This window comes from Podarcis tiliguerta (assembly GCF_965153285.1).
Source record: "Podarcis tiliguerta genome assembly, chromosome: 8".
NCBI classification, from domain to species: Eukaryota; Metazoa; Chordata; class Lepidosauria; order Squamata; family Lacertidae; genus Podarcis; species Podarcis tiliguerta.
The window spans coordinates 35,024,800-35,051,489 of NC_139541.1; the positions used below are offsets into that span (position 1 = coordinate 35,024,800).

Sequence of the window (26,690 nt, forward strand, 5' to 3'; positions counted from 1 at the left end):
AGCACCATGTTGGCTATCCCTGCATTAATATAGGATATATGAATATTACATTGTAGCAGTCAAAAATTAGTGTGCAAGCTAAACCTGCCCTTTCTCCCTGCCTTTAAATTTTAATTATTAGATTTGTATCCCACCTTTTCCATTAAGGAGCTCAAAGTGGCATACGCTGTTCTCTCCCACTCCCAACATCTCTTCTTGGTTAAGGCCAAGAAACGGTGACCAGCCCAATGTCAGCCAGTGAGTTTCATGGCTGGGTGAAGATTTGAACCTGGGTCTCCCAGGTCCTAGTCTAGTACTCTGGCCATTACACCACACTGGATCTCAGTGTTCCCAAGACCATCAGGATCACTGATGGTGATGACTTCCCCTATGCCTGCCTTATGGAATAAACTCAAGCCTGTGGGTGTTTGCTGATTATTGGGAATGAGGTCTGGAGGTCTGGCTCTTCTCCTAGACATCCACACACTGATCATGGGCTTATAAGAAACGCCTGCAATGGAGCAGTAGTGGAGAAAAAGGACAGAGACACACCCTCCCCTGTTCTATCATATTACTGGAATCCAATGGAGCCATCCAATAAAGCTGAATGGGGGGATATTCAAGACAGACAAAATGAAGTATCTCTTCACACAGGCTATACTCACACCATACATTTAAACAGTCTTGGCTCTCCACAAAGAATTCTGGGAACTGCAGTTTTTAAGGGTTTTGAGAGTTATTAGGAGGCCTCTATTCCCCTCCCAGAGCTACAGTTCCCAAAGTTCACTGGGAAGGGGGATTGGTTGTTGAAACCACTCTGAGAACCATTTGTCTGTCTTCTTATTTACAACCAGTCAGGTGGTGGGTCTGCCTGGCATTGGTTCTGGCGCCATCTGCCTGCCTTGTGCCCTACCAGTCTCAGTGTTCACCAGCCAACACTGAATACACTATTTTGTTCACTTGCAGCTGCAGTTCTCTGGGGTTTCTTATAGATATATTTCCCAGCCTTACCTGAAGATGCCAAGGATGAAACCTGGGATGGTCTGCATCCTCCAGCCCTAAAGATCCAGAGGCTTCTCTCCTCTGGAAAGCAGATCCCCAGGTAAGCACAGTTGCAGAGACTTCAGATGACACAAATAAAGCTCTCACAGCTTTGTTCTGGTGGCAGAGAAGAGGAGACAAAGGGCACTTTCCCATGTCTTTGGTCTTTGACTGTGAACATCTTTGTTCTGTTTCTGTGCGTCAGCATTCGGTTTACCTATTTAAATGACACAGACGAGTTTACAAGAAAGCAACAGTCCGTTCAGGGAACAATGAAGACAAAAGCTCTTGACGTCTCCATTTCTCAAGCTTTTGAAATGGGAAGTAACTGTAGCAGAGAAATAGCTGGAATAATACCTCCAGAGCACAGTTCCTGCTTTTCTGGGGCTATAAAAAGAGAACAAACTTTGGGACTGTGGTAGAAACGCCTCCAAAAGCTCAGGCAGAAACTAGCAGCCTTGGAATCAGTCCAATAGCTGTAATTATCAACTATAATCTGAAAATATGGCATGGGGTGGAAATGCAGAGCCATATTGATACACAAGGTTGAGTATTAGTGAGCTCAGGAACAGAATGGATGAGTCTTGCCAATTTCGATATCTCTCAATTTCTTCCATTCCTCGGCATTTTAGTGGACATTTCCCCATATCTGTCTATCATCTATCTATCTATCTATCTATCTATCTATCTATCTATGGAAGCAATTTACCCTAATATAATATTTTTGTTTACTATTTTCACAAATGTATGCCTCTTTTGAAGACAGGAGGGCCTGGCGCGTTCTGGTCCATGGGGTCACGAAGAGTTGGACATGACTAAACAACTAAACAACAACAATGACTCTTTTATATACACTTTCCACAAGATACAAGTTTTTGTTTTGTTTTTTTGCTTGTAGACAACCATTGTGGAATTTAGAGAAATGTCTATTTTGAAGGATAACTGTAGGTTGGTTGTTTCAGTAAATTCAGTTTTGGTTTCAGTTCATAAGTTTATTGTTCTATCTGAAGGCTATTACATACTTGTAGCAATAGTATTAATAAAACAATACAGAACATGCATCCATTATTTAAGCCACCACCCATGATGTAACAGTGAGGATATGCCAGAGACACCAACAAGCTTAAACCTAACTTGATTTCAAATTAAACCTCCAAATAACCACAACTTACTGCGGATTTACCTATCTCCTTTTTCCTGACCCCCCCACCCCCACCCCGTGCTTTTTGCAGCCAGTGCATAGAGGACCACTCTCTGTGTTACAATGCTATTATTGTCAAAGAAACCAAACCACCTCTGTGTACCTGTTTGCTTGTGAGAACATAGGTTTCAGAAAGCCATCTCTTGGGTCTCTATATAAGGGGCAGGCTAACAGATATGAGTGATGCCTTCCACCTGAGGTTGACCACAAATACAAAGTCAGTCTGTGTATGGGCACTTGATCCAGCAGGCATCTGACACTGATCAGAAAGTATGGAGTGGCATCCTTTAATTATCTTGTCCACAAGGCTAGAAGTGGACTGGCATAACAGGATCATAATATCTGATCTCCTGCCCCACCCCAATGAAGAGAAAAGGATGGAAATTAGGCAAATGTTAACACAAATGATTTAAGACATGCAAACTGACAAAACGTAAAGTTGGAAAGATCCCCATATAATAAATGAAAAAATCCACTTGGCAATCAGAAGTGTTTTGGGTCAAAAAAGTTCCTTGTAACTTTTGTACCATCAGTGCATATAAGGCTTCTTTTTCCACTCTAACAAACTTGACTAACTTTGAGATTGTTGAACTGGCTCTCCAGCAAATCCACTAGACAGAATGTCTCTTGTAAGATTATTGCTTGTCATTTCCAGTTTAATTATACTGTCTATAAAATAATACGCTGTAGCTTAGTGGTTACGGGGAACCCTAAAAGTGCTCTGTAACCATGATAAGTCTGTATTATAGGTACAATAGGCCATACTGGAGCTCCTGAAGGCCCCGTACATTCTGAAGCAAAATTTTGGCAGAGGCCTTTCCTTGGGACACAACGTATAGCAGAACTGGCTCTTGGCTCAGTTTTCTTCCTGCCGTACTGTGAGAAATGACATCTTTTTCCTAGTTTACACCAAGTGTATCTAATTCCACCTGCCAACTATTGGGAGGTATGATCTTATTCTCTGCCAAAATTAGGGCAGAAGCAGCCTCGGGGCCTACAATACCGAGTTATTTGACAGTGAAACATTTTCTACTCCATTCTAGCGCTGCATGAAGGGTTGTTTAGCAATTCCTCCTGGGCTTGCGTCAGGCTGGCTCAGAAAATAGCACAAGCTGTTTCTGAGCTTTGGAAATGGCTCGGCTAATTTCACGCACTTATTTGACTTCAGAAGTAACCTACTGTCACCCTTTGGCAAACCGCTCCCCCCCCCCCCCGGTCTCTCCCTATCCCCCACCTCTTTGAATTAGCTTTCCAGGCTAATTTTTCCATGGATGGTGGGGGCCACAGTGGCACTCTAGAGGTCTTCCAGGTTATTATTATTATTATTTTTTTAAAAAGAAGATTGGTGGTCACCCATTGAGGTTCTCTGGCATGTTACATCAGCCTCATATTTTGAAGGTCGTGAGTTTGAGATTCACACAGGGCAAGCAAGGTTTTTGGGAAGAGCCATAGCTCATGGTCTAGAGCATCTGCTTTGTATTCAGGAGATCCCAGGTCCAATCCCTGGCATCTCCAGGTAGATCTAGAAGAGAGCGCTGACTGAAATTCTGGAGAGTCCCTGCCAGCCAGTATTGACAAAACTGAATAAGATGGACCAGTGCTCCAACTTAGGATAAGACATTCAATCTGTTCATCATTCAAGCAGCTCAGAGTGGCAGAAAAGGCTCTCCATCCCATCAGGTTATCCTCACAACCACTTTGTGAGGTGGGTTAAGCTGAGAAGAGGAGAGAGGGACCAGCTGAAGGTCCAACCTAGTGATACAGGAAATTTGAACTTGGGTCTGTCCCCACTCCTGCTCTGACATTCTAACCATGGGGCTCCCTTTCTATCCTCCTCATCATAATCTTCCTCCTTCTCATTAAAAGATTATATACAGCCCTTCATACAAAGATCACAGGGCAGTTTACAGTGGAAAGTTGTTGGATGCCCAGCTCCCATCAGGCTTTTATCCTTTCCCTGGGGAGCTTTCTCTTGCATTTGTGAGCCAGGTGATTTCTTTCCTTTTTTGATCTCTCCCAAAACCCTCTTTGAGAGAGGCCTCCAAAGACATGAAGAAAACTCTTTCATGTTTCAAAGGGAGGATCTTTACTCCACAGATTAATAGATTGCATTTCCTTCATATGACCATGGGCACGTGTTCTGGATTCATTTAGCAAGATTCATTTAGCAACAATCGCTATCTGCCTGAATTATGGACGAAGGGAGGAGAAGGGGAAGTAAGGATGAGAGCGATATTGATAATTGGAGCTGAGGCTGGCCAGAACATCTTCCATTTTGTTCCTGTTTTCCACGGTCAATGCAAAAATAAGTGTAGGGACCTTCATACGTGTTACTAGTGAAACCAAACTCCTTAATTTGCCTCTGTAGGAAAGCGGGTTGTGACCAGATATGGCTGGAGGCTGAAAACTGTTTGGAAAATACACCGGCAGAAAGCCAGTGAATGAATCTTATTTGGATGAAGTATAGGTTAATTTCACAACAGATCATGTATCCTGTATGTACTTACTTTGATTCTTATTTTTGCTTTGTTGCATGTGTATTAGTATGTGTGTGTCCATGTGCTAGGTCTGATTGCCCAAAGAGCAATAAACTATTTTAGATGGTAGTCTGAAAGATGATGCATGGATCATGCAATCCTGAAAACATTAGGAAGAACTTTCTGGTGGTAAGAGCTGTTTGACAGCGGAATGGACTGTCTTGGAAGATGGAGGACTCTTCTTCGCTTGATGTTTTTAAACAGAGGTTGGATGGCCATCTGTCATGTATGATCTAGTTGAGATTCCTGCATTTCAGGGGGTGGAGTAGATGATCCTTTGGGTACCTTCCAACTTTACAGTTCTCTGACTAGCCATCTTTTGGCAAACCTCTGCAGCAACACTCCAGGCAGCAGGGTGAAGCTTCACAACCCTCCTGCGCTACCAGCCACCTATAGGTGTTGTGTTTAATAGGTGCTGGCCACCTATTAGACACAACAATGATATTTAATAACTATATTGTTGTTGTTGTTGTTAAATATCCTTGCAAAGCATGTGTGAAAGTCTCGTGTGACTGAAAGTTCTTGAATAAATTAATTTAATGAATACATTTGTAGACTGGAACCAATGCCTTCCTTGCTGTACATCTCCAACCTCAGGTTGCATTTGTGACACATTAGTCCACCAAAAATACTACCAGCACCCTGGTTAAAGTATACTAAAGTTCACTTAGTTGTGATTCTTGCATTGCAGGGGTTGGACTTGATGACCCTTTGGGTAACTTCCAATTCTACAGTTTTCTGATTCTCCATTCCCAGCTGTCCTAATTATAAAACACCATAGTTTAGTTGAAAAACGCAGCTAGACACAATCTACAGCGGAATTCCAAAGTACAGGCTCCTAGCATCTAGGAAAGATATGTCCAGGAAACAGGATCCAAACAGGGACATCCAAACAGAAGATTAAGCCACTTCTGGGTTGCTGCCTGGATTCATTGCATATGGACAAATTCAGGCATGCAGAATGAAAGTGGACTTGGCACTTTTATGCAACACACCTGCTTCCCCACAAACCCAGGATGATTTGTGGCGATGATGAAGTGCTCTATAAAGTGCGGGATAGCAAATGTTTGAACTTACCTGCAAACAAATGAATGCTCAATAAACAGTGAATGTCATATAACCTCCCAGCAACAGTTGTGCAAAACAGAACAGGATGCATGTTCAGTAAACAGGTCACCTTGCAATAACCTTGGTTTACAAACAAATTGTGGATTTAAAAGAAAGAAAGAAAGAAAGAAAAAAAAATAGTCAGGTCCAAGTCTCACACAGAAAGAATCAATCGTCTCACCATCCAGGTTATGTATGCACCTGATCTTGCTGAAGAGAGCTTTGAAACTATGACCCTTCCCAGTTCAGATTCTTTAAACTTGACATGAGCCAACAGTGTGACGCGGCAGCTAAAAAAGCCAATGCAATTCTGGGCTGCATCAATAGGAGTATAGCATCTAGATCAAGGGAAGTAATAGTGCCACTGTATTCTGCTCTGGTCAGACCTCACCTGGAGTACTGTGTCCAGTTCTGGGCACCACAGTTCAAGAAGGACACTGACAAACTGGAACGTGTCCAGAGGAGGGCAACCAAAATGGTCAAAGGCCTGGAAACGATGCCTTATGAGGAAAGGCTAAGGGAGCTGGGCATGTTTAGCCTGGAGAAGAGGAGGTTAAGGGGTGATATGATAGCCATGTTCAAATATATAAAAGGATGTCACATAGAGGAGGGAGAAAGGTTGCTTTCTGCTGCTCCAGGGAAGCGGACACGGAGCAATGGATCCAAACTACAAGAAAGAAGATTCCACCTAAACATTAGGAAGAACTTCCTGACAGTAAGAGCTGTTCGACAGTGGAATTTGCTGCCAAGGAGTGTGGTGGAGTCTCCTTCTTTGGAGGTCTTTAAGCAGAGGCTTGACAACCATATGTCAGGAGTGCTCTGATGGTGTTTCCTGTTTGGCAGGGGGTTGGACTCGATGGCCCTTGTGGTCTATTCCAACTCTATGATTCTATGATTCTAAAATAGCCACCAAATGTTCCAACCAAAGTTCTAGAAGTTTATCTCACCTCTCTGTGCCCTGTGTATATTTAGATCGCAAACCCCTGGATGGGTTTGCACTCCCTGTGAAGGAGCAGGTCCACAGTTTGGGGCTTCTGAAATCCAGCTCTGGCACTGCAGGCTCAGGTAACCTCAGTGGCTAAAAGGGCTAAAAGTGCCTTTTGCCAACTGTGGCTGCTTCTATAGTTATGGCCATTTCTGGACCATGAGAACCTGGTCACAGTAGTTCATGCACTAGATGCTTCAAGATTTGATTACCGTGGCACTCTCTATGTGGGGCTTCCCTTGTGCTTGAACTGGAAGCTGCAGTTAGCACAGAACAAGGCCGTCTTTACCCGGGGGTGCAAGGGGTGTGGGGCACCCGGGTGCCGAATTCTGGGGGGCGCCAAGCGCCCGCCGCTGAAACCACCTAAGCTCTTAACTACCTAACTGTTTTGAAATAATAAATAATTTTGATCAAGCTAGAAAAACAAAATACATATGTACCTAGGTATTACTGAAATGTATACCTACTGTTTCACTAAAGGACTTTCGACTTTGTGCACTCATTTACCAAAGATGCACCGCGCCAGTGGCGGCGCTTGTCATTCACAATGGCAGAGCTTGTCAGACTCAGTGACGGCGCTTGTCATTCACAACGGCGCCTTGCACGAGAAATTAACTCTTACCACAAAATATTGTGTTACATATTGTATTGAGCTGCTATGTGGCAGCAGGGTCAGCGGCACTTTTGACATGACTAATGCTTCTCCTAAGTAGGTGCCTAAACAATACTTATAAGTTTAAGTGTGGTGGTGGTGTATACTTAAGTATAAGTGTATTGTAAATAAATGAGCAAATAAAAAAGTTTCTTTCTTTTTCCTCCCTTCTTTTGTAAACAAGAGATAAGGCGTAAGCGTGGTGTCTGACATAAGCATAATAAAAGTTAATTTGGGAGCTAAACTAAATTTGGGGGAGCTGGGTGGATCTTTGCATCCCAGCTAAAGACTGTGCTGGCACAGAATGTCTGCGCTGGTTGCCAATCTGTTACCAGGCCAAGCTCAAGGTGTTACTATTAGTATTTAAAGTCCTTAACAACTTGGGACCCCTTTACCTAGGTCTTACCCCATCCATATGCCCACTCAACTGCTTTGACTGGCAGAATTGCCACTATTACAGGTGCCACATAATACTTGCACTGCATCTGTAAGAAATTGATTGTTCAGTGTGGCAGCACCAACACTTTTGCAACTCCCTGCCTATTGATATGAGGCAGGTGCCTTCATTATATTTCTTTTGGTGCCTGCTGAAGATGTTTAGAAAGTTTGTAGGAGTTTTAATATGTTTTAGTCTATTTTATTGCTGTTTTAACCTTCTATGGGTTTTCAGTTATGGTTGTAACATTTTTAATGACGTTTGTTTGTTTTATCTTTTTTGTAAACTGCTTTGTGGGTTTATTCTACAATCCAGTGGTATATAAATTTTATTGAATAAACAAACAAACATGGGCAAAGTGTCTCTAATTGCTGCTCTCTTTGTTCCACTGTCCATCAGTTCCTCTTTCCACATTCCCACTCCAGCCTTACTGCAAGCCTAACCACAATTTTCTGTTCTGGCACAGTCAGCATCTCACTGTTAAGTGTATAATAAAGGTAAAGGTACCCCTGCCCGTACGGGCCAGTCTTGACAGACTCTAGGGTTGTGCGCCCATCTCACTCAAGAGGCCGGGGGCCAGCGCTGTCCGGAGACACTTCCGGGTCACGTGGCCAGCGTGACATCGCTGCTCTGGCGAGCCAGAGCCGCACACGGAAACGCCGTTTACCTTCCCGCTAGTAAGCGGTCCCTATTTATCTACTTGCACCCGGGGGTGCTTTCGAACTGCTAGGTTGGCAGGCGCTGGGACCGAGCAACGGGAGCGCACCCCGCCGCGGGGATTCGAACCGCCGACCTTTCGATCGGCAAGCCCTAGGCGTGTGTATAATACTGCTGCCCCAATCTCCGAGTGGTGAGAGAATCCAGGGTTTCCAGGCTCTTACCCAGGTTTACTTTCCTTGGAATGGTCAGTGGAGACTATATTGTCTTTAGGATATATGGTTTTATGTACGTTTATACAACCTAAGCTGTAGGGGATGTAGGGCCTCACAGTATTAACACCCCAACAGATCTTCCTTCTCCTTTAGTCACAACTTTAGATTCAGTATATAACAAACATGTCTATGTGTCTCCAGCTTCCAGCTGCTTCCAGCTCAGTTCTCACACACTCTGGTTATTGTTTACCTAACTAGCAACCAGTTAAGGGGAAGACCCACCCATTTGTTTTGTGGTACAGAGAAACTTCTTTGGTTATGCTGATGGTGGTGCTTAACTAAACAGCCAAAACTGATGCTTAGATAAAGGGACTGGTTTGGCAAGCTTGCTCTTATACATTCTACCCCTGCAGATACAGGATCCCAAGAATTGGAAGGGACTCAGGGCATCATCCAGATTAACACCACCACCCCATCCCACAATACAAATTTGACAGAAGCCCCAGTGTCATGCAAGAGAAAAGAAAAGGACGTAATTTGTGAGTCTAAAGTTCTCCGACACTGGATATCTCTCTGGTCCAGTCTAGCCAGGCTCTTCTTGTGTTCTGACCCACAAAGAGTTAAACATTGCTCAATGTATAGATCAAAGACATTTATCAGCCTTAACAAATTCTTTCCATATGGAGTAGAGACTATGCATACAGGAACCTGGCAGGGTAACAATCAAGATAAATGATAATATTAATCCATCCTTAAGCGGTCAAAGAAGATTATCTTTGACCAAAGGATTCCTGGCAGGATGACATGATGCATTTCCCAAAAGCTGAGCAGAGAGGAAAGTGTGGAAATATCTATCAGGTAGGAGACCTATGAGCTGCTTTTAATGCAAGCTTAAGCATGTCCACTCAGAGGAAACAGCCATTGAACTGAATGGGACTTACTCCCAGATAAAAGTGATTATACGATTGTAGCCTTAGTGGCTTTATTAATTTTTACTTGCACATGGGAAGAGAGGAAGAAGGAATTACTGTACTTCATGGCCTTCTGTTCTGCAGCTCATCGCAGCTGGATATACATCAACCACAACATTAATCCAACATTAATCCTGTCTTTGCCTGCCTGGTCCTGGCAAAATCACAAGACTGCCTTACCCCACACATATCTCCTTGACCACTCAGCTCTGCAAAACTGGCACTGTTACATGCGCCACATAATACTTGTGCCATTGTAAGAAATAGAATTTTAGTGTGGCAGCACCCACACTTTGGAACTATTGATATCAGGCAGGCACCTTCACAATACCTTTTTCAGCACCTGATAAAAAATATTTTTGTTTAGGCGAGCCTATCCAGAAATGTGGAATGTTGCCATGTGCTTTGATTAGGTTTTAAATCTTACATTTGATTTAATTATTATTTTTGAAAGTTTTAAATAGGTTTTTAAAGACGCTTTTTGGCAGATAATTTTGTTGTTTTGTTCTTTTTTTGTGAAAAGCTTTGAGGTTTTTTTTTGAAAAGCTAGGCTTAGTTTGGTCAGAATCGAGTATACACTTGCAGAGTTAACACTAAATCCATTACTTCTGGTAAATGAGCCACCATAGCCATTTGGGTCCTGGGCTTTTTAAACCCATATTACCCATGTACTATCAGAAGCCAAAGGGGCACATTGGCTGCCAGATATATTGGCATTATTTCCAGCTCTCCTTCCCCACTAAAATTCATGGAGGGCAAGACTATCAAAGGCTACTAGCCATAATGGCTATGTTCTACTTCCACTATCCAAAGCATTATGTCTCTGAGTACAAATTGGTGGGAATCAATAATACAAGTGTTATTGCTCTCATGTCCAGTGTTATGTACTGAGTTGAATAGGATGTACTGAGTTGAATAGGCCTACAGGAGAATTAGCCAATCACGTGGGGCCCATTGTGTAAATAATGTATATAAAGCAGACATTCTGGGGGAACTTCCATTCCTTCTCACTACTATGAGCTGAATAAAGAGCATGAAATCCATTCTCGACTCCGAGTATATTTCACTCGACTCTGAGTATATTTCATCCAGCTTGCAGGCTTCCCACAGGCATCTGGTTGGCCACAGTGAGAACAGGATGCAGGACTAGATGGGCCACTGGTCTGATTCAACAGGCTCATCTTCAGTTCTTAAGTCAATTTATTTAAACCAGACTACTCTAAGTATTAGGGACGCGGGTGGCGCTGTGGGTAAAAGCCTCAGCGCCTAGGGCTTGCCGATCGAAAGGTCGGCGGTTCGAATCCCTGCGGCGGGGTGCGCTCCCGTTGTTCGGTCCCAGCGCCTGCCAACCTAGCAGTTCGAAAGCACTCCCGGGTGCAAGTAGATAAATAGGGACCGCTTGTTAGCGGGAAGGTAAACGGCGTTTCCATGTGCGGCTCTGGCTCGCCAGAGCAGCGATGTCACGCTGGCCACGTGACCCGGATGTGTCTCCGGACAGCGTTGGCCCCCGGCCTCCTGAGTGAGATGGGCGCACAACCCTAGAGTCTGTCAAGACTGGCCCGTACGGGCAGGGGTACCTTTACCTTTTTACTCTAAGTATGACTTTAAGTCCATTGGGGTGGGTGGGGACCCGTGTTCCTCCAGACATTGTTGAACTACAACTCTCATCAGACCCAGCCAGAATGGTCAATGGTCAGGGATGATGGGAGCTGGAGTCGAACAACACCCATTATTTAGCCATGTGGATTTAGAACTATGTATGTGGAAGCTGCCCCTTCATGGATCATGGGCTTGAATAACTCAGAGAAGCTATGAATTATGCTGAGCAGGGCACCCAAGATGGACAGGTCATAGTGGAGAGTTTTGACCAAACCTGGAACAGGAACCGGCAAGCCACTCCAGTATCCCTGCCAATAAAACTCCATGGACAAAGACAACAGGCATATAAAACTTATGATGCTGGTAGATGAGCCCCTAAGGTCGGAAGGCGTCCAACATGCTACTGAGGAAGAGCGGAGGACAAGTACAAGTAGATTCAGAGCTGATGAAGCGGCTGGGCCAAAGCTGAAAGGTCGCTCAGTTGCGGATATACTTGGAAGCAAAAGGAAAGTCCGATGCTGTAAAGAAAAATATTGCGTAGGAACCTGAAATGTAAGAACCATGAGCCTGGGTAAGTTGGATGTGGTCAAAAATGAGATGGCAAGAATAAATATTGACATCCTGGGCATCAGTGAACTAAAATGGACGGGAATGGGCGAATTCAGTTCGGATGACCAACATATCTACTACTGTGGGCAAGAATCCCGTAAAAGAAATGGAGTGGCCCTCATAGTCAACAAAAGAGTGGCGAAAGCTGTACTGGGATGCAATCTCAAAAATGATAGAATGATCTTGATACAAATCCAAGGCAGACCTTTTAACATCACAGTAATCCAAGTTTATGCCCTGAGTGCTCACTGGAAGGACAGATCCTGAAGCTGAGACTCCAATACTTTGGCCACTTCATGAGAAGAGAAGACTCCCTGGAAAATACCCTGATGTTGGGAAAGATGGAGGGCACAAGGAGAAGGGGATGACAGAGGACAAGATGGTTGGATAATGTTCTCGAAGCTACCAGCATGAGTTTGACCAAACTGCGGGAGGCAGTGGAAGACAGAAGTGCCTGGCGTGCTCTGGTCCATGGGGTCACGAGGAGTCGGACACGACTAAACGACTAAACAACAACAACAACAAAGGCTAGATAGTCTTCACTTTGTCTCTTGGTTTGGGAGGTGTGAAAAGAGGATGGTGAACTTGATAAGCCTTTGGTCGGCTCCAGCAGTTTTTTTTTGGAATGGAGAATGTCTCCAAATTTTAATTCAGAAAGCTGTACCTTTAATTGTTGAAGCTCTGAATGTACTTGTTTGAATGCACATCAGCAGGAAACCAATAACTCTTCTCTTATTACCTGATTGAAAGTTTTCCAAAGAAGCAAGATAGATGGAACGATAAGCGTTTCTGCTTTATTAACAGCCTATCTCGGTTTTTGTTCTCAGGAGATACGTGCTAAATCCAAGTTATCTCCCTCGGAGAAGGGGATGACAGAGGACGAGATGGTTGGATAGTGTTCTCGAAGCTACCAGCATGAGTTTGACCAAACTGCGGGAGGCAGTGGAAGACAGGAGTGCCTGGCGTGCTCTGGTCCACGGGGTCACGAGGAGTCGGACACGACTAAATGACTAAACAACAACATGTGGAAGCTGTACGCCGGTTCCCTCGGCCAGTAAAGCGAGATGAGCGCCGCAACCCCAGAGTCGGTCACAACTGGACCTAGTGGTCAGGGGTCTCATTACCTTTACCTATGTGGATTTTTCTTTTTCTTTTTGGTATTCATTTCTTTTCAGATATTATTTCCAACCTTTCCAACTTTGGGAGCACCTTCATTCCACAGTCTCACCTCCCAAGTGCCCTCATTGTCCACACACCTGAGCCAAGTAGGTCTGTTTGGTGATTCCAACATTATTCCAGACCCGAACTCGAATCTATTCCGTTTCTTTCATTTATTGGGCTGTTTGCCCCCCCCCCCAATGCAGTTTTGGATCTGAGAAGCGTAAAGGCAGCAGCTGCAGAGAATAATCATTATTTCATCTTACTGGTGCAATAGCACCACCTGTTGCGTTCCAGAGTAAAGGCTGTTTGGCACCCACTCAAGGTTTTTCCATGGCTTAAAAAAGCAAAAAAAGTCAACTGGGGTTGTTTCCACAGTGTGGAAACAGTGCAAGGAAAAAACCTGCCGCAGTTGGATATCTGTCTATGAAGCAGATGCTGAAAGCACAGGAACTCTGCTGGGGACGGGGGAGCAGGAAGATGGCAATCCCGGTGAACACTGTTTGCCATGGGCAGAATCCAAAACTATCTTCATCATCATCATTAGCATTTATATCCCACCTCTTCCTCCAAGATGATCAAGATGGCACACATTTCATTCTTCCTCAGTAACCAGGATAAAGGTAAAAGGACCCCTGACCATTAGGACCAGTTGTGGCCGACTCTGGGGTTGCGGCGCTCATCTCGCTTTATTGGCCGAGGAAGCCGGCGTACAGCTTCCAGGTCATGTGGCTTCTGGCAAACCAGAGCAGCGCACGGAAACGCCGTTTACCTTCCCGCCGGAGCGGTACCTATTTATCTACTTACACTTTGACGTGCTTTCGAACTGCTAGGTTGGCAGGAGCAGGGACCGAGCAACGGGAGCTCACCGCGTCGTGGGGATTCGAACCGCCGACCTTCTGATTGGCAAGTCCTAGGCTCTGTGGTTTAACCCACAGTGCCACCCACGTCCCATAGTAACCAGGATAAATGTATTAAATTAGAGACTGGTCCACTGGTGCCTGCAACTTTTCTGTGTGACAAGACTCCAGATATTGAGGATCCCTCTGTCACATCCTCTGCCCAACCCTGGGGAAGAAGCCAAAGAAACCTAATCTTTGGCCCTGTGAACAGTGGTTCGGCCACTGTTGATGAGCTGCTTCTTTTTCTCAGACTCAGTTATGCTCCTTTACAACCTGTTGATAATAATACTGATTTACAGCATATAGGCTTGCTGCAAGGATTAGTGAGCGCCCTAAAAGCACTGTTAAAAATGTGTAGTAAATTCTAAGAAATGTGGGCTGCAATACAGCTGTGATTCCTGCATTGCAGGGGGTTGGACTAGATGACCCTTGGGTCCCTTCCAACTCTATGATTCTAAGGCATGTCTACTCAGAAGTAATCCCCAAATAATTCAATAGGGATTGCTGTCCTTTCAGTGTGTACATGATTGCAACCTTAGCTGATTAATCCGTTAGATCACAGATGTGGAACCCTGTGGCCACATGTTGGTAGACTCCAGCTCCCATTATTCCTGAACATTGGATATTCTCGCTGGGGCTGATGGTAAAATGCCTTAAAGGTCTGCATGTTATTTTTGTTATTTACATTATTGTTATTTTGCAGGACCCTCAAAGCAGTTTTCATAACAATAAACAAACTAGAATATTATTATTATTTAATTTGTTGGTCTTAAGCACTTGGTAGTCTTTAGCTGACTTATAATCAGATTCCTCCCCCTTTTTATTGTTTTATCTTTTCCCATGCTTATTTCCATGCTTATTACATACAAAAAAACCAAAAACAAAACCCAACAACCTGAAAAGGGGTACAACTTAAGAGGGGAGGGAAAAGGAAAGAAAATTAAATTTACACAATCTGTTAATAAGATAAAAATTATGACAAAAAATTGTGATTGCAATTTCATGTTACAATAAAAATAACAATCTCGTTATCTTTTATACCTGACCTCCCATTTATTCCTTAACTCTTTTACATAAATTTACTGCCATATCAAAATACTATTTTTATATTAATATTTTCACAATTTATGAATGTTTATATTTATATAAGCAATTAATAAAAACTGCTGGGATCACTCAAAGGCTGCCACAGATTTTAATATGGTATAATTTTGTTTAAAGATATGTTCTGAAGGCCTCCCATTTTGATACAAATTCAATTCTCGGTTTATTTTTTATTTTTTCAGATAGGCTATCTAATTCAGCATATTCAGTAAATTTTTGTATCCACTCTTGTCTAGAAGGAATTATTTTATTATTTTAACCTATTTTAAACTTTCAAAAGTAATAATTAAATCTGACTTAGAATCAGATGTTAAAACATACTAAATTGGTTTAATAAAAGAGTACTGGGAAATGGTCCATAATGAATTGAAAAAAAATGTTTAAAAGTACTTTCCTCCAAAAACCAGATAATTCAGATTGAAATTCCCAGGTGTCAAAAAACGTTATTTATGTACGATACTACTGGGGCCCATGTTTTGTTAGCCCAAAAATGGAAAATGAGAGAGGTCCCAGCCAAAGAACGGCAACTTAAATTGACAGAATATGCGCAGCTTGCAGACTTGACATATAGAATAAGAAAACAATAACATATGTTACATATGTTTAGAGAAGATTGGAAAATGTTTATTGAATATGTGGGAAATAACTGTGCACAGCTGAAAACGCTGGCAGCATTAAGATAAATTCAACAGTGAAAATAAGTTTTGATGGATGTAATAATGGAATACTGAATGGTATAGTTTTTGTAAAATATAAATGGATTTATGATATGTAAAATGAACCATGGAAAGATAAGGGAAGTCATTGATATCATAAGGATGTAAAAATGAGTACATTAAATTGTAAAACAGAAAATTGAATAATATATAAACTGGTTTAAAAATGACAATAAAAACTAAAGAAGCTACAGCAAGTAATAACAGTAGCAGAAGAAATAACTAACAAAATAATACAATAGTATCAGAAACAAAGAGCAACAACAATAAAAAGAGAAGCAACAGCAAATAATCATAGGAGGAGGCATAACAATAATAATAGCATAAACAAAAGCAGCTAGCATCTTATTGTACGACATTATCCCGAGTAGAGAGCACCGTTTTGCTGTACGAAAGCCCGGTCCTCGGGTTCAGACATCTTGCTGTACGGAAAATATCCGCTATGGAGGGCGCCATGTTGGCGCTACTGAAACCAGCGAAGTGCCGGCTGGTTTCAGACTGCAGAGATAAAAGCGTGAGAAGGGTTAGTGTCGTGCTTTGGCGCGGCTGCTTTGTTTTAAAGGGTCCAGTCGGCACGGAGTGGGGATAGGCAGATCTTCCTTTCCCTGCGTGCCTGGATGCGAGGGGAAGGTGCATAATTCTGCAGGGGGTGGTTTCGTAACGCGCCCTCCCTATAGGGAGGAGCCGGCATATGGGGTGATGGGGCGGGAAAGACCGCTCATCGCACACTGCGAAGAGGAGAAAGTCAGAAACTTTGTTTGGTAAGGGAGTAGGGGAGATCAGACCCCGTGTGGGGCGGAGGGGGGAAAACCCTACTGCTCTAGAGCGGGGCGAGGGGAGGAATCCAGTGAACTGGCTCTTTTAATTGCCCCAGTCTTCAGCGCGGTCCGTTTCGTTCATAGCTCCTCCCCACAAATCCAAGCTCGTATTGCACAGATTTTAATGAGGGCTAAATAACTGAGAAGGGGGTATGCAGGCTCCTCGGAATTGGGGAGTGGGCTTGCATTGGGAAGTTCCTCGTTCAGGCTTGTCTGTGGCTGCTTTGCAGAAGGTGGCGTTATGGTGCTCCCTCTTGCCTATTTGGAGCAAGCCTGTAGAGAAGTACTGTACAGTACTGTAGTTTCCTAAGTGGGCGGCTCCGCCTTCTGCGGGGCTTTGGGCATGGGGGGCGCCAAGAGGCAAGGGAGATGCAGGGAAAGCTGCCATCACTAGATCAAGTCCATCCATTCCGTGGAATTAATAAAATAGTTTTACTTGGGTAGTGACTAAATGTGCAATTAACTGTTACTGTTTTGAATTCTATTGTGTTAATCATCTCCTATAGTGGGCTGTGCAAACCAGTACAGTGGTACCTCGGATTAAGAACTTAATTCGTTCCGGAGCTCTGTTCTTAACCTGAAACTGTTCTTAACCTGAAGCACCACTTTAACTAATGGGGCTTCCCGCTGCCGCCTCACAATTTCTGTTCTCATCCTGAAGCAACGTTCTTCTTTTTTAAAAAATTATTTTTATTCATTTTGCAATACAAAAATATAAAAACACATAACACAATTTTTCACAGATACATTTTTTTGGACTTCCCTCAGCTCTTCTGCAATTCCTCCGTTTTAATCCTTCTTCCGCATTTCTTAATCTAATATTGCCTTTTATTAAAAACCCTCCTCCCTCTTATTCCCTTTTTTACAATATTTCTAATATTATTTTCACAGAGCCTCTTGCAAACCTACAAACGTTAATTGTTCATCGCAAATACTTTTCAAATAGTCTACAAATTTGCTCCAGTCTTCAGTGAATCTGTGGTCTCCTTAAGCAACGTTCTTAACCCGAGGTACTATTTCTGGGTTAGCGGAGTCTGTAACCTGAAGCGTCTGTAACCTGAAGCGTCCGTAACCCGAGGTACCACTGTATCCTAAACAAATACTTTCCATAGGATGGGGAGCACTGGAGATGTGTTCATGGAATCAAGGGGGTGGTGTTGCAAAAGGTTAGGGTTCCACTGCAGGGTGTGGGGTGAAGAGACGATTGGGAATTACTACGGAGCTTGAATTTGGCACCAGTGCTAAAAAATTTTTTTTTCATGTCATGGCTCTACAAAGCCATGAACTATAATAATTGTGAAGGATTTGGATTTGGCCCTAGGATTTGTTTTCGATGCCAGGGCTCAGATCTCCCTTGAATTGATACTGTGCAGAGTACCTCAATTATGGCCTTAAGTGCAACCGTCCTCTTAATAAACACCTGATACTAAACGGTCAGTGAGTGGGTAGAAAAAGTGTGGTTTTAGAAATGTATCTCCATCAGTCCCATTCAGATGATGCAATCAAGTGTAATCCTACTGTATTCATTGGACTGATCCACTACAATTCCCACCCAGAGGTCTTACACGCTACAGAAGAAGAAGTTCTGCTTCCCTCCTCTTTCAGAGTGTTATGATACTGCTTTAAAGGGTCATTGTGAGGCTAAATAGAGATGAGGAGAACTTTGTATGACATATTGAGTTCCTTGGAGGACAGGTGGGATATAACTGTAAAAATAAAGAAAGAAAGAAAAAGAAAGAAAACAATCTGAACTTGCTGGTGTTTGACCGTAGTCCACCCTAAGATAGCAAAGTCTAGCAGTTACCGTAGACTCCAATCATCAACCTTGCTTCATGTTCAAGGACCTCATGATATGCTTGATAAACCACCAGTTCTCATCTATATCTAAAGTTTTCCATTTATGGCTGGAGTGCTATTGCAATTCATGGCTTATCCTGGATTCTTCAAATATCAGATTGATAATAATGGACAAAGGTCCTTTGGTATGATAGTGATGGGTGAAATGTTAGGGCTTTGAGATTTAGCACTTTAGTGTGGATTTTATTCCTGTTAAGTGCTTTCTGTGCTAAGCAGAGAAGTGGTAGACCCAGTTTGACCAATATTGCATTCCCTCCCCCACCTACGGTAATTTTATCTTCACAACAATCTTGTGAGGTCCAGTAGGCTGAGTGATAGCAACTGATCTGTTTTTGCAAGATGTCTTTTTAAAACATTGGGAGAGATAGCACAATACGTACTCTTTACTGCTGATTTCTGGGCAAAACTTTTGTGTCCAGATTTTCACTTTTTGAAATATGGCAACCCTATATTATTAAATTGTTGTTATTGTTTTATTGTGAACTCCCCTGGAAATATTATAAAGTGACACACCTAACTAATAAACACAATTTTAGCTATTTATGAGATGTGGTATCTAATGGATGGATATCTGATAAGTACTATTGTTCCCATTTTACAGATGTTGAGGGGGGGAAACTGAAGCCAAGAGAATAGTGTTTTGTCTAAGGCTGCCCACAACCCAATTCTATTCATGTTCACTTGACTGCATTATTTATGGATAGTAATGGGAGCCACTGCCAAATAAGCATGCAGAGGATTGCAGACCTAGTGCAGACCTGAACCTCAAATGACCTATTTGACAATCCGCTCAAATCATTTAGCCTATGTGCAGGGGTGGCAACTTCTGTGTGGACAGCAGTATACTCCTGAGCACTGGTTGCTGGGAAAAGATAGCGGTGCTGGTTATGCAACATAATCTTTCAGTGTGGAAGGCTCCTGTTTGAGGCACCAGAGAGCAACACCCTTTTCCAGAACATGCCATTTCATTTCCTCCTCCCCCATTTTTCACCCCAGTAGATGCTCAGCACCCTGTGCCCACAGAGCATGCTAAGTCCTCATTTCCTCCCTATATTTTAAGAATGCTTCTTCCAACCTCTTCTGCAAGGCTGGTTCCAATTTGGCAACCTATAGAGTGCTACTCAGCTCCAGAACGTTCGAGGAAATTACGATTGCCTCACAGGTGCTGGCAACCTCCCTTCATACTCTGTTTGCACCTGGCTAGCTGCCTCTGGTTATAAAATGGGCTAAGCGCACTTTGCACCAAAGCAGCAAGTCAGTTGTAATATACCGTATTTTTCCGTGTATAAGACGATGCTTTTTGCTAAAAAGAATTAGACAAAAATTGGATGTCGTCTTATACATGGATAGTGAATGTAGAGGGGGGATGTGCGATTAATGGCAGCCGCAAGAAGGAGATGGCAGCAGCGATTGGGCGGGTGATTGGTGGCTGCGGCAATTAGGCAGGCGATTGGCGGCTGTGGCAAGGCCTGCTGGTGATTGGCTGTGGCTGTGGCAAGTGGGTGGGTGGGCTGTTGGTGGCGGTGAGCTGGCAGACAATTGGCGGCTGCGACGAGGTGTGCTATCGGCAGTGGCTGTGGCAAGCGATTTGCAGTGGCAGGCAGGAGGGTGAGCGATTGGCGGAAGTGACCTCCCCCACCCCCCAAAAATGCTAAACAATTTAATTTGTTAATTTTGGGTTCAAAAAAATAGGGGTCGTCTTATACATGGGGGCATCTTATACATGGAAAAATATGGTCGGTGTGTGGGGGGGGCACAAATATATATATATGCACACATCTAAAATGGCATTGGGGAAATCTGGAGGGAGCAATCGCTCGGAACAAAATCCTGTAATGTGCAGGTTTTGCAATTCATGAGCTATTAAGAGCCACGGCATCGTTTTATTTTTTGTATTATTAGAATAACAGCTATGATGTGTTATCTTTATCTATTTATAGAGAATGACTGGAAGTAACAGCAAAAAGCACAGCATGGATGCAGAAAACACCGTCAAGGAAACAGTCCTTATTACAGGAGGAGGTGGTTATTTTGGTTTCCGGTTAGTATACTTTTATTTTAGGACACATGGAGCAATCATATTTAGCAATGAAGCAATATGTTTGTTTTAAATAATTTATTATTTTAATATCTTTCTCCCCGCACCAACACACACACACACACACACATTTCTTTGTGCACACATACACTATACAGCTATGGGGAAAGGCCGTAGCTCAGTGATAGATGCATGCAGAAGGTCCCACTTCAATCTTCAAAATCTAGCTCTGTATTGTCTGCACTGACTGACAGCAACTCTCCAGGGCTTCAGGCAGGAGCCTCTCCCAGCCCTACCTGTAGATGCCAGGGTTTGAACTCTGGGACCTTCTGCATGTAAAGCAGATGTGCTACCTAGTAATTTCATAATTTTGATTCCCACCAGTTCAATCAATGGAGGCTTAGGTTGGGTTGGTCTACTGATGAAAGTCTGCAGACCACGTAGTTATTATCAGTAAAACCATGAAAAGCCCCTTTGAGTGAAAACAGGGGGGTGTTAGGTAGATTTCTGTTTAATTATTATTATTTGCTGATGTTTTGAGAGTTCCTTTGATTGCGCAATAATATATTCTAACTGGTATTGAATATTACCTTATTTGATGTAAGGTGTTTGTTTCAAAGTCATATATTTTATTATTTGGATTGGATTGCCTATCACATTCCAGCCTAGGTGGTGCCCTTTCCAAGAAGGGAGTAGATGTCATCCTCTTTGATGTCACCGAGCCCATCCAACCGATGCCACAAGGAGTGAAATTTGTGCAGGGTGATATCCGTGTGGTCTCTGAAGTGGAAAGGGCACTCCAAGGTGCAACCTGCGTCTTCCATATTGCTTCCTATGGGATGTCTGGCCGGGAGCAGCTGAACCGAAAACTGATAGAAGACGTCAACCTCAAGGGGACAGAAAACATAATTGAAGCTTGCAAGAAAGTGGGCGTCTCAAGGCTGGTTTACACGAGCACCTACAATGTGGTGTTTGGGGGCCAAGCGATCGAAAACGGGGATGAGTCTCTGCCTTATTTCCCTCTTCATCTCCACCCTGACCATTACTCGAGGACCAAAGCCTTAGCTGAGATGAAAGTTCTGGAAGCAAATGGAAGCTCCCTTGGGGGAGGGCGAGGGTTGCTGAGGACCTGTGCCTTGAGACCTGCCGCCATCTATGGGCCTGGAGAGCAGAGACATCTGCCGAGGATCCTTGGCTACCTCGAACAGGGCTTGTTTCAGTTCCTGTTTGGAGATCCCAGAGACCTAATGGACTTTGTACATGTGGACAACTTGGTAGAAGCTCACATCTTAGCTTCCGAAGCTCTGGGAGATAGTAAGGGTCACAGGTCAGCTGGTCAAGCTTACTTCATTTCAGATGGCAGACCAATCAACAACTTTGATTTTTTCCGGCCTTTTGTAGAAGGCTTAGGCTTCCCCTTTCCGACTTACCGCCTCCCTCTGTCTGTTGTTTACTACTTCGCATTTCTCACTGAGATGGTACATTCCGTGGTTGGGCGCTTATATAACTTCCAGCCCTTCCTCACTCGCACAGAAGTTTACAAAAGTGGTGTCTCTAATTATTTCAGCCTGGAAAAGGCCAAGAGGGAGCTGGGGTACGCACCATGTCCACACAGCATTAACGAATCAGTCGAGTGGTTTAAATCTCATGGCTATGTCCATAAGTCCAGGAGGTACACTGCAAAACATTTATTTAGGGACATGGTACTTGTCCTCCTGTTTGCAGTGGTGATCTTTTCCTGGTTTCCCAGAGCCTTCTGATGGGAGATACTAGCAAGGAGACAAGCTTCTTTGTACAGTGGTACCTCAGGTTAAGTACTTAATTCGTTCCGGAGGTCAGTACTTAACCTGAAACTGTTCTTAACCTGAAGCACTACTTTAGCTAATGGGACCTCCTGCTGCTGCCGTGCCGCCAGAGCACAATTTCTGTTCTCATCCTGAAGCAAAGTTCTTAACCTGAAGCACTATTTCTGGGTTAGCGGAGTCTGTAACCTGAAGCGTATGTAACCTGAGGTACCGCTGTACTTCTTTTAACACTGGTAAAATAACGTGTTGGGAATCAACCCTTCTTTGCTAACCCGGGTGTAGGAACATCTTAAGGCAGATCCACACATACATTTAAAGCACATGACTCCCCCCCCCACAAGAATCCTGGGAACTGTAGTTTGCTAAGGGTGCTGAGTACTGTAGTTCTGTGGAAGGGAGACTTCAGTTCCCAGGATTCTTTGGGATTGTTGCCCTCTACCCAGGCAAGCGGGACGCGGGTGGCGCTGTGGGTAAAACCTCAGTGCGTAGGACTTGCCAATCGCATGGTCGGCGGTTCGAATCCCCGCGGCAGGGTGCGCTCCCGTCGTTCGGTCCCAGCCCCTGCCAACCTAGCAGTTCGAAAGCACCCCCGGGTGCAAGTAGATAAATAGGGACCGCTTACCAGCGGGAAGGTAAACACCGTTTCCGTGTGCTGTGCTGGCTCGCCAGATGCAGCTTGTCACACTGGCCACGTGACCCGGAAGTGTCTGCGGACAGCGCTGGCTCCCGGCCTATAGAGTGAGATGAGCGCACAACCCGAGTCTGTCAAGACTGGCCCGTATGGGCAGGGGTACCTTTACGTTTACCTTTACCCAGGCAAGCAAATATGCATTCCAGCCAAGCAAAACCACTTGAGGTGGAGGCAGAGCAGGCACAGAAGTACGGCCCCAGGAAAGTCCTGAGGGCCGAATAGAGAGGTTTGGAGGGCCACATTCAGACCCTGGGCCTGAGATTCCCCACGCCTGGTGCAGACAGTGCTGAGCTAGATGGCCCAATGTGGCTCAAACCACGTTTAAACACATTGCACCACCCTTTCTCCTCCATGGACCACCTGAAAACTGCTGTGGGTTTTAGAGCAGCACTTCATGACCCCCCCCCCCACCTTTTGTAGCAATTGTATTGGGCTGTGCAAGACACTGTATGATATTTTAATTTCTTTTTTTACCTATCACATTTAATTGAATTAAGGTTTGAATTCCAAACAATGCAACTTGTCTCAAAATAAAATGCTGTATCAGAAATAGACGATAAAGTACAATTAAACATCAGTACGAATGCGGTGATTGTTTCCTCTCCCATCCTTGATTGTAAATTCACAGGCAACCTGAAGCTCGCTGTCCATCATTTGGGAACCCCTTTTTTTTGTTGTGTCTGTAATATTTTGCCTCTTGGAGTACTTGTAAAAGGTGTTATATCTAATAACTGGCGGAGCCTCACACTTGGCAAAACTTGAGGTTTATGGGTTTGTTGCTGATGTTTAATTATAAACACACCTGTTTGCTGGCTGATGCCTACAGGGGGTATTCTAATCGCTCTTCCAGCAAACTCACAGCTTCAAAGTTTCTTCCTAGCGCCCTTGTTGTAAATACTTCTCCTTTTATGCTTGTTTCATGTTCCCTTGCTTGCAATGTTCTTTCTGGAAACAGAAAAATAAATAAATAAAAGCCTTAACTTAAACAGTGTAAGCCAAAAGGGACTTCGGTCGAACACGGAGATGAATGATGTTGGAACGGCAGTTACAAGGCTGCTGTTTTCCGTCTTCTGCCTGTTATAGCACCAAGTGGAAATATCAAGCAGACTTTAAATTTATAATCTAGGGAGCTGCCATTTTTACATTTGGAGTGAGCCTCCGTATTGATAACGTTAAATCCCAGGCTTGCAGCCTCTTAAATTACTTCTGCGTTTCGGAATCTGGAGCCGGCTGAAAACTCTGCTTGTTTCTCGCTAAGCCCCCAAAGTTTTTAATGGGGGATTATGTTTCAGATGGGAGGTAAATGGGTATTTCTATTTTTGATTTTTTTAAAGCAAATTGATTGGCAAAGGCATTCATCCCCTTCGGCTTTTTATAGGATCAGTGTGTGGTGCAGTTTTTGGCAACAGCTCTGTTGAGGCATTTGGCAATGTGTGACTGTAATGTGAGACATTGGGGGAGGGCGGGGGAGTCATGTGACCTACCCCACTGTTGGACCGCACACCAGTACGTAAATATGGATGACCCCACTTTCTTGCCTTACCCAGTTACAGTCAATGTGTTCCTAAATGCCCAATCAGGGCTCATGTCGGGCAAAAGAGGGTTACCCACCTGAGGGCTGCATTTAGATGCTTATCGTAGTACAGTGGTTCCCCAGCTGGGCGGCATTGCCCCCTGGGTGCAATGGGATAACTAGGCAGGTGCAGAGAGGCAAGGGGACAGCAGGTGGACTATGAAAGTGTAACTGACTATCACACTTTGAAAAGCTGATATCACTGGATCAAGTTTGTCACTTTTATTGAATTAATTAAACTTAAATCGTTTTAACTCAACCTTGAATAAATGTGCAAATCACTGTTATTGTTTTGAGTTTTATTGCATGGTTATCTTTAGTGGGTTGCGCAAACCATAGTGGTTTTTATAGGGTGGGAAGCACTGGGGATGAGTTTATGGAACCAAGGGTGCAGTAATAATAATAATAATAATAATAATAAATTTTATTTATACCCCGCCCTCCCCAGCCAAAGCCGGGCTCAGGGCGGCTAACAACAATAAAAACAATCCGACATTCTAAAAACTTTTCACCATAAAATCAATCAGAAACAAATTGATGGCAACCAGCAAGCAGGACCCTGTGCAGATTGCCAGAGGAGGGGGTCAGGCTGCGCCCTGACCAAAGGCCTGGTGGAACAGCTCTGTCTTACAGGCCCTGCGGAAAGATGTCAAGTCCCGCAGGGCCCTAGTCTCTTGTGACAGAGCGTTCCACCAGATTGGTGCCACAGCCGAGAAAGCTCTGGCTCTAGTTGAGGCCAGCCTAACCTCTCTGAGGCCTGGGACCTTCAGGATGTTTTTATTTGCAGACCGTAGGTTTCTCTGTGGGGCATACCAGGAGAGGCGGTCCCGCAGGTACGAGGGTCCTAGGCCGTATAGGGCTTTAAAGGTTAAAACCAGCACCTTAAACCTGATCCTGTACTCCACCGGGAGCCAGTGCAGCTGATATAGTACTGGATGAATGTGATCTCGCAGTGACGACCCCATAAGGAGTCTCGCTGCGGCATTCTGCACCCGTTGGAGTTTCTGGGTCAGTCTCAAGGGCAGCCCCACGTAGAGCGAGTTACAATAATCCAGTCTGGAGGTGACCGTCGCGTGGATCACAGTGGCTAGGTCAGGGCGAGAGAGATAAGGAGCCAACTGCTTAGCTTGGCGGAGATGAAAAAAAGCCGCCTTTGTTATAGCTGTAATCTGCGCCTCCATAGAGAGGGAGGTATCGAAGATTACACCCAAACTCTTAACGGACGATGCTGGCACTAGTTGCACCCCCGCAAGAGATGGGAGTTGCCCCCTCAATCCCAGCTCAAAATGGCTCAAAATGGTTTGGGAACCATCGTTGTAGCACTTTCCTTTTAGCAGAGGAGGGGGGAATCACAGATACCGGGCAGGTTTAAGCTGATGCTCTTTTAGCCTTTGTTGTCTTTTTCTGTCTGATCGGGCATAGATAATGCCAGCAATTATTTGAACCAAAGCACTATGTCATAATGTTTCTAAAATTTAGCGTGCCATTTAGTGCTAAATATAGATTATCTGAAGCGTGGCTTAAAAGATTGGGAGGGGGGGTATTTTTTAAAAAAGGTGGGAGGGGGAGAGTGTGTGTGTGCTGTTGAAATCAGTGCACAGCTGCAAGTAGAAATGGATAAAACTGGAAATGTTGGCATTTGAAGTGTATTCTTTCTTTCCCCAAACACCTTGAAAGCCACAGAGAGTAGGCTTTGATATTTTTAAACCTTAAACAAGGAAAGTGATTTATCTAGAATTGTAGGCAGCTGTTTAATCAGGCACAGAATCAGGAACTCCAATGAAATCAGAGTTTCTTGGCTCCCCTCTTACACACACACACTTGTTTTTCATGTGCATGTGCATAATCATTTAAAAAACAGTGGAAATAATACTCGGTTTGCTGCATCACAAAAAATGAAGGCCCTTGATGGCAGCCCTACAAGCTTCAAAATGCTTTCCCGTGGTTTTCACTAGAGTTACTCAATCAGATCACATGAGAGTCCACAGTTGGATGCATTTACAGAATATAGCCTGAAGCAAACAGAAGCAGAAATCACA

At 43.9% G+C, this 26,690-nt stretch overlaps 1 protein-coding gene across 7 annotated transcripts; it reads left to right on the forward strand.

Moving 5' to 3' along the window:
• The first annotated feature begins 947 nt into the window (after nt 1–947).
• On the forward strand, nt 948–24,938 carry SDR42E1 (short chain dehydrogenase/reductase family 42E, member 1). Of its 7 annotated transcripts, none has more exons than XM_083451934.1 (4): nt 948–1,081; nt 17,579–17,765; nt 20,485–20,585; nt 21,247–22,347. In XM_083451934.1, exons 3-4 carry the CDS (start codon nt 20,488–20,490, stop codon nt 22,340–22,342), a joined length of 1,194 nt encoding a protein of 397 aa, XP_083308060.1. In that variant the 5' UTR covers nt 948–1,081; nt 17,579–17,765; nt 20,485–20,487; the 3' UTR covers nt 22,343–22,347. The 7 variants fall into 7 exon arrangements, with proteins under 7 accessions (XP_083308060.1, XP_083308063.1, XP_083308062.1 ...); XM_083451939.1 differs by lacking the exons at nt 948–1,081; nt 17,579–17,765 and adding exons at nt 13,559–13,770; nt 23,204–24,938 and having other exon boundaries at nt 21,247–22,830; XM_083451940.1 differs by lacking the exons at nt 948–1,081; nt 17,579–17,765 and adding exons at nt 15,806–16,383; nt 23,204–24,938 and having other exon boundaries at nt 21,247–22,830.
• The last annotated feature ends 1,752 nt before the right edge of the window (nt 24,939–26,690 follow it).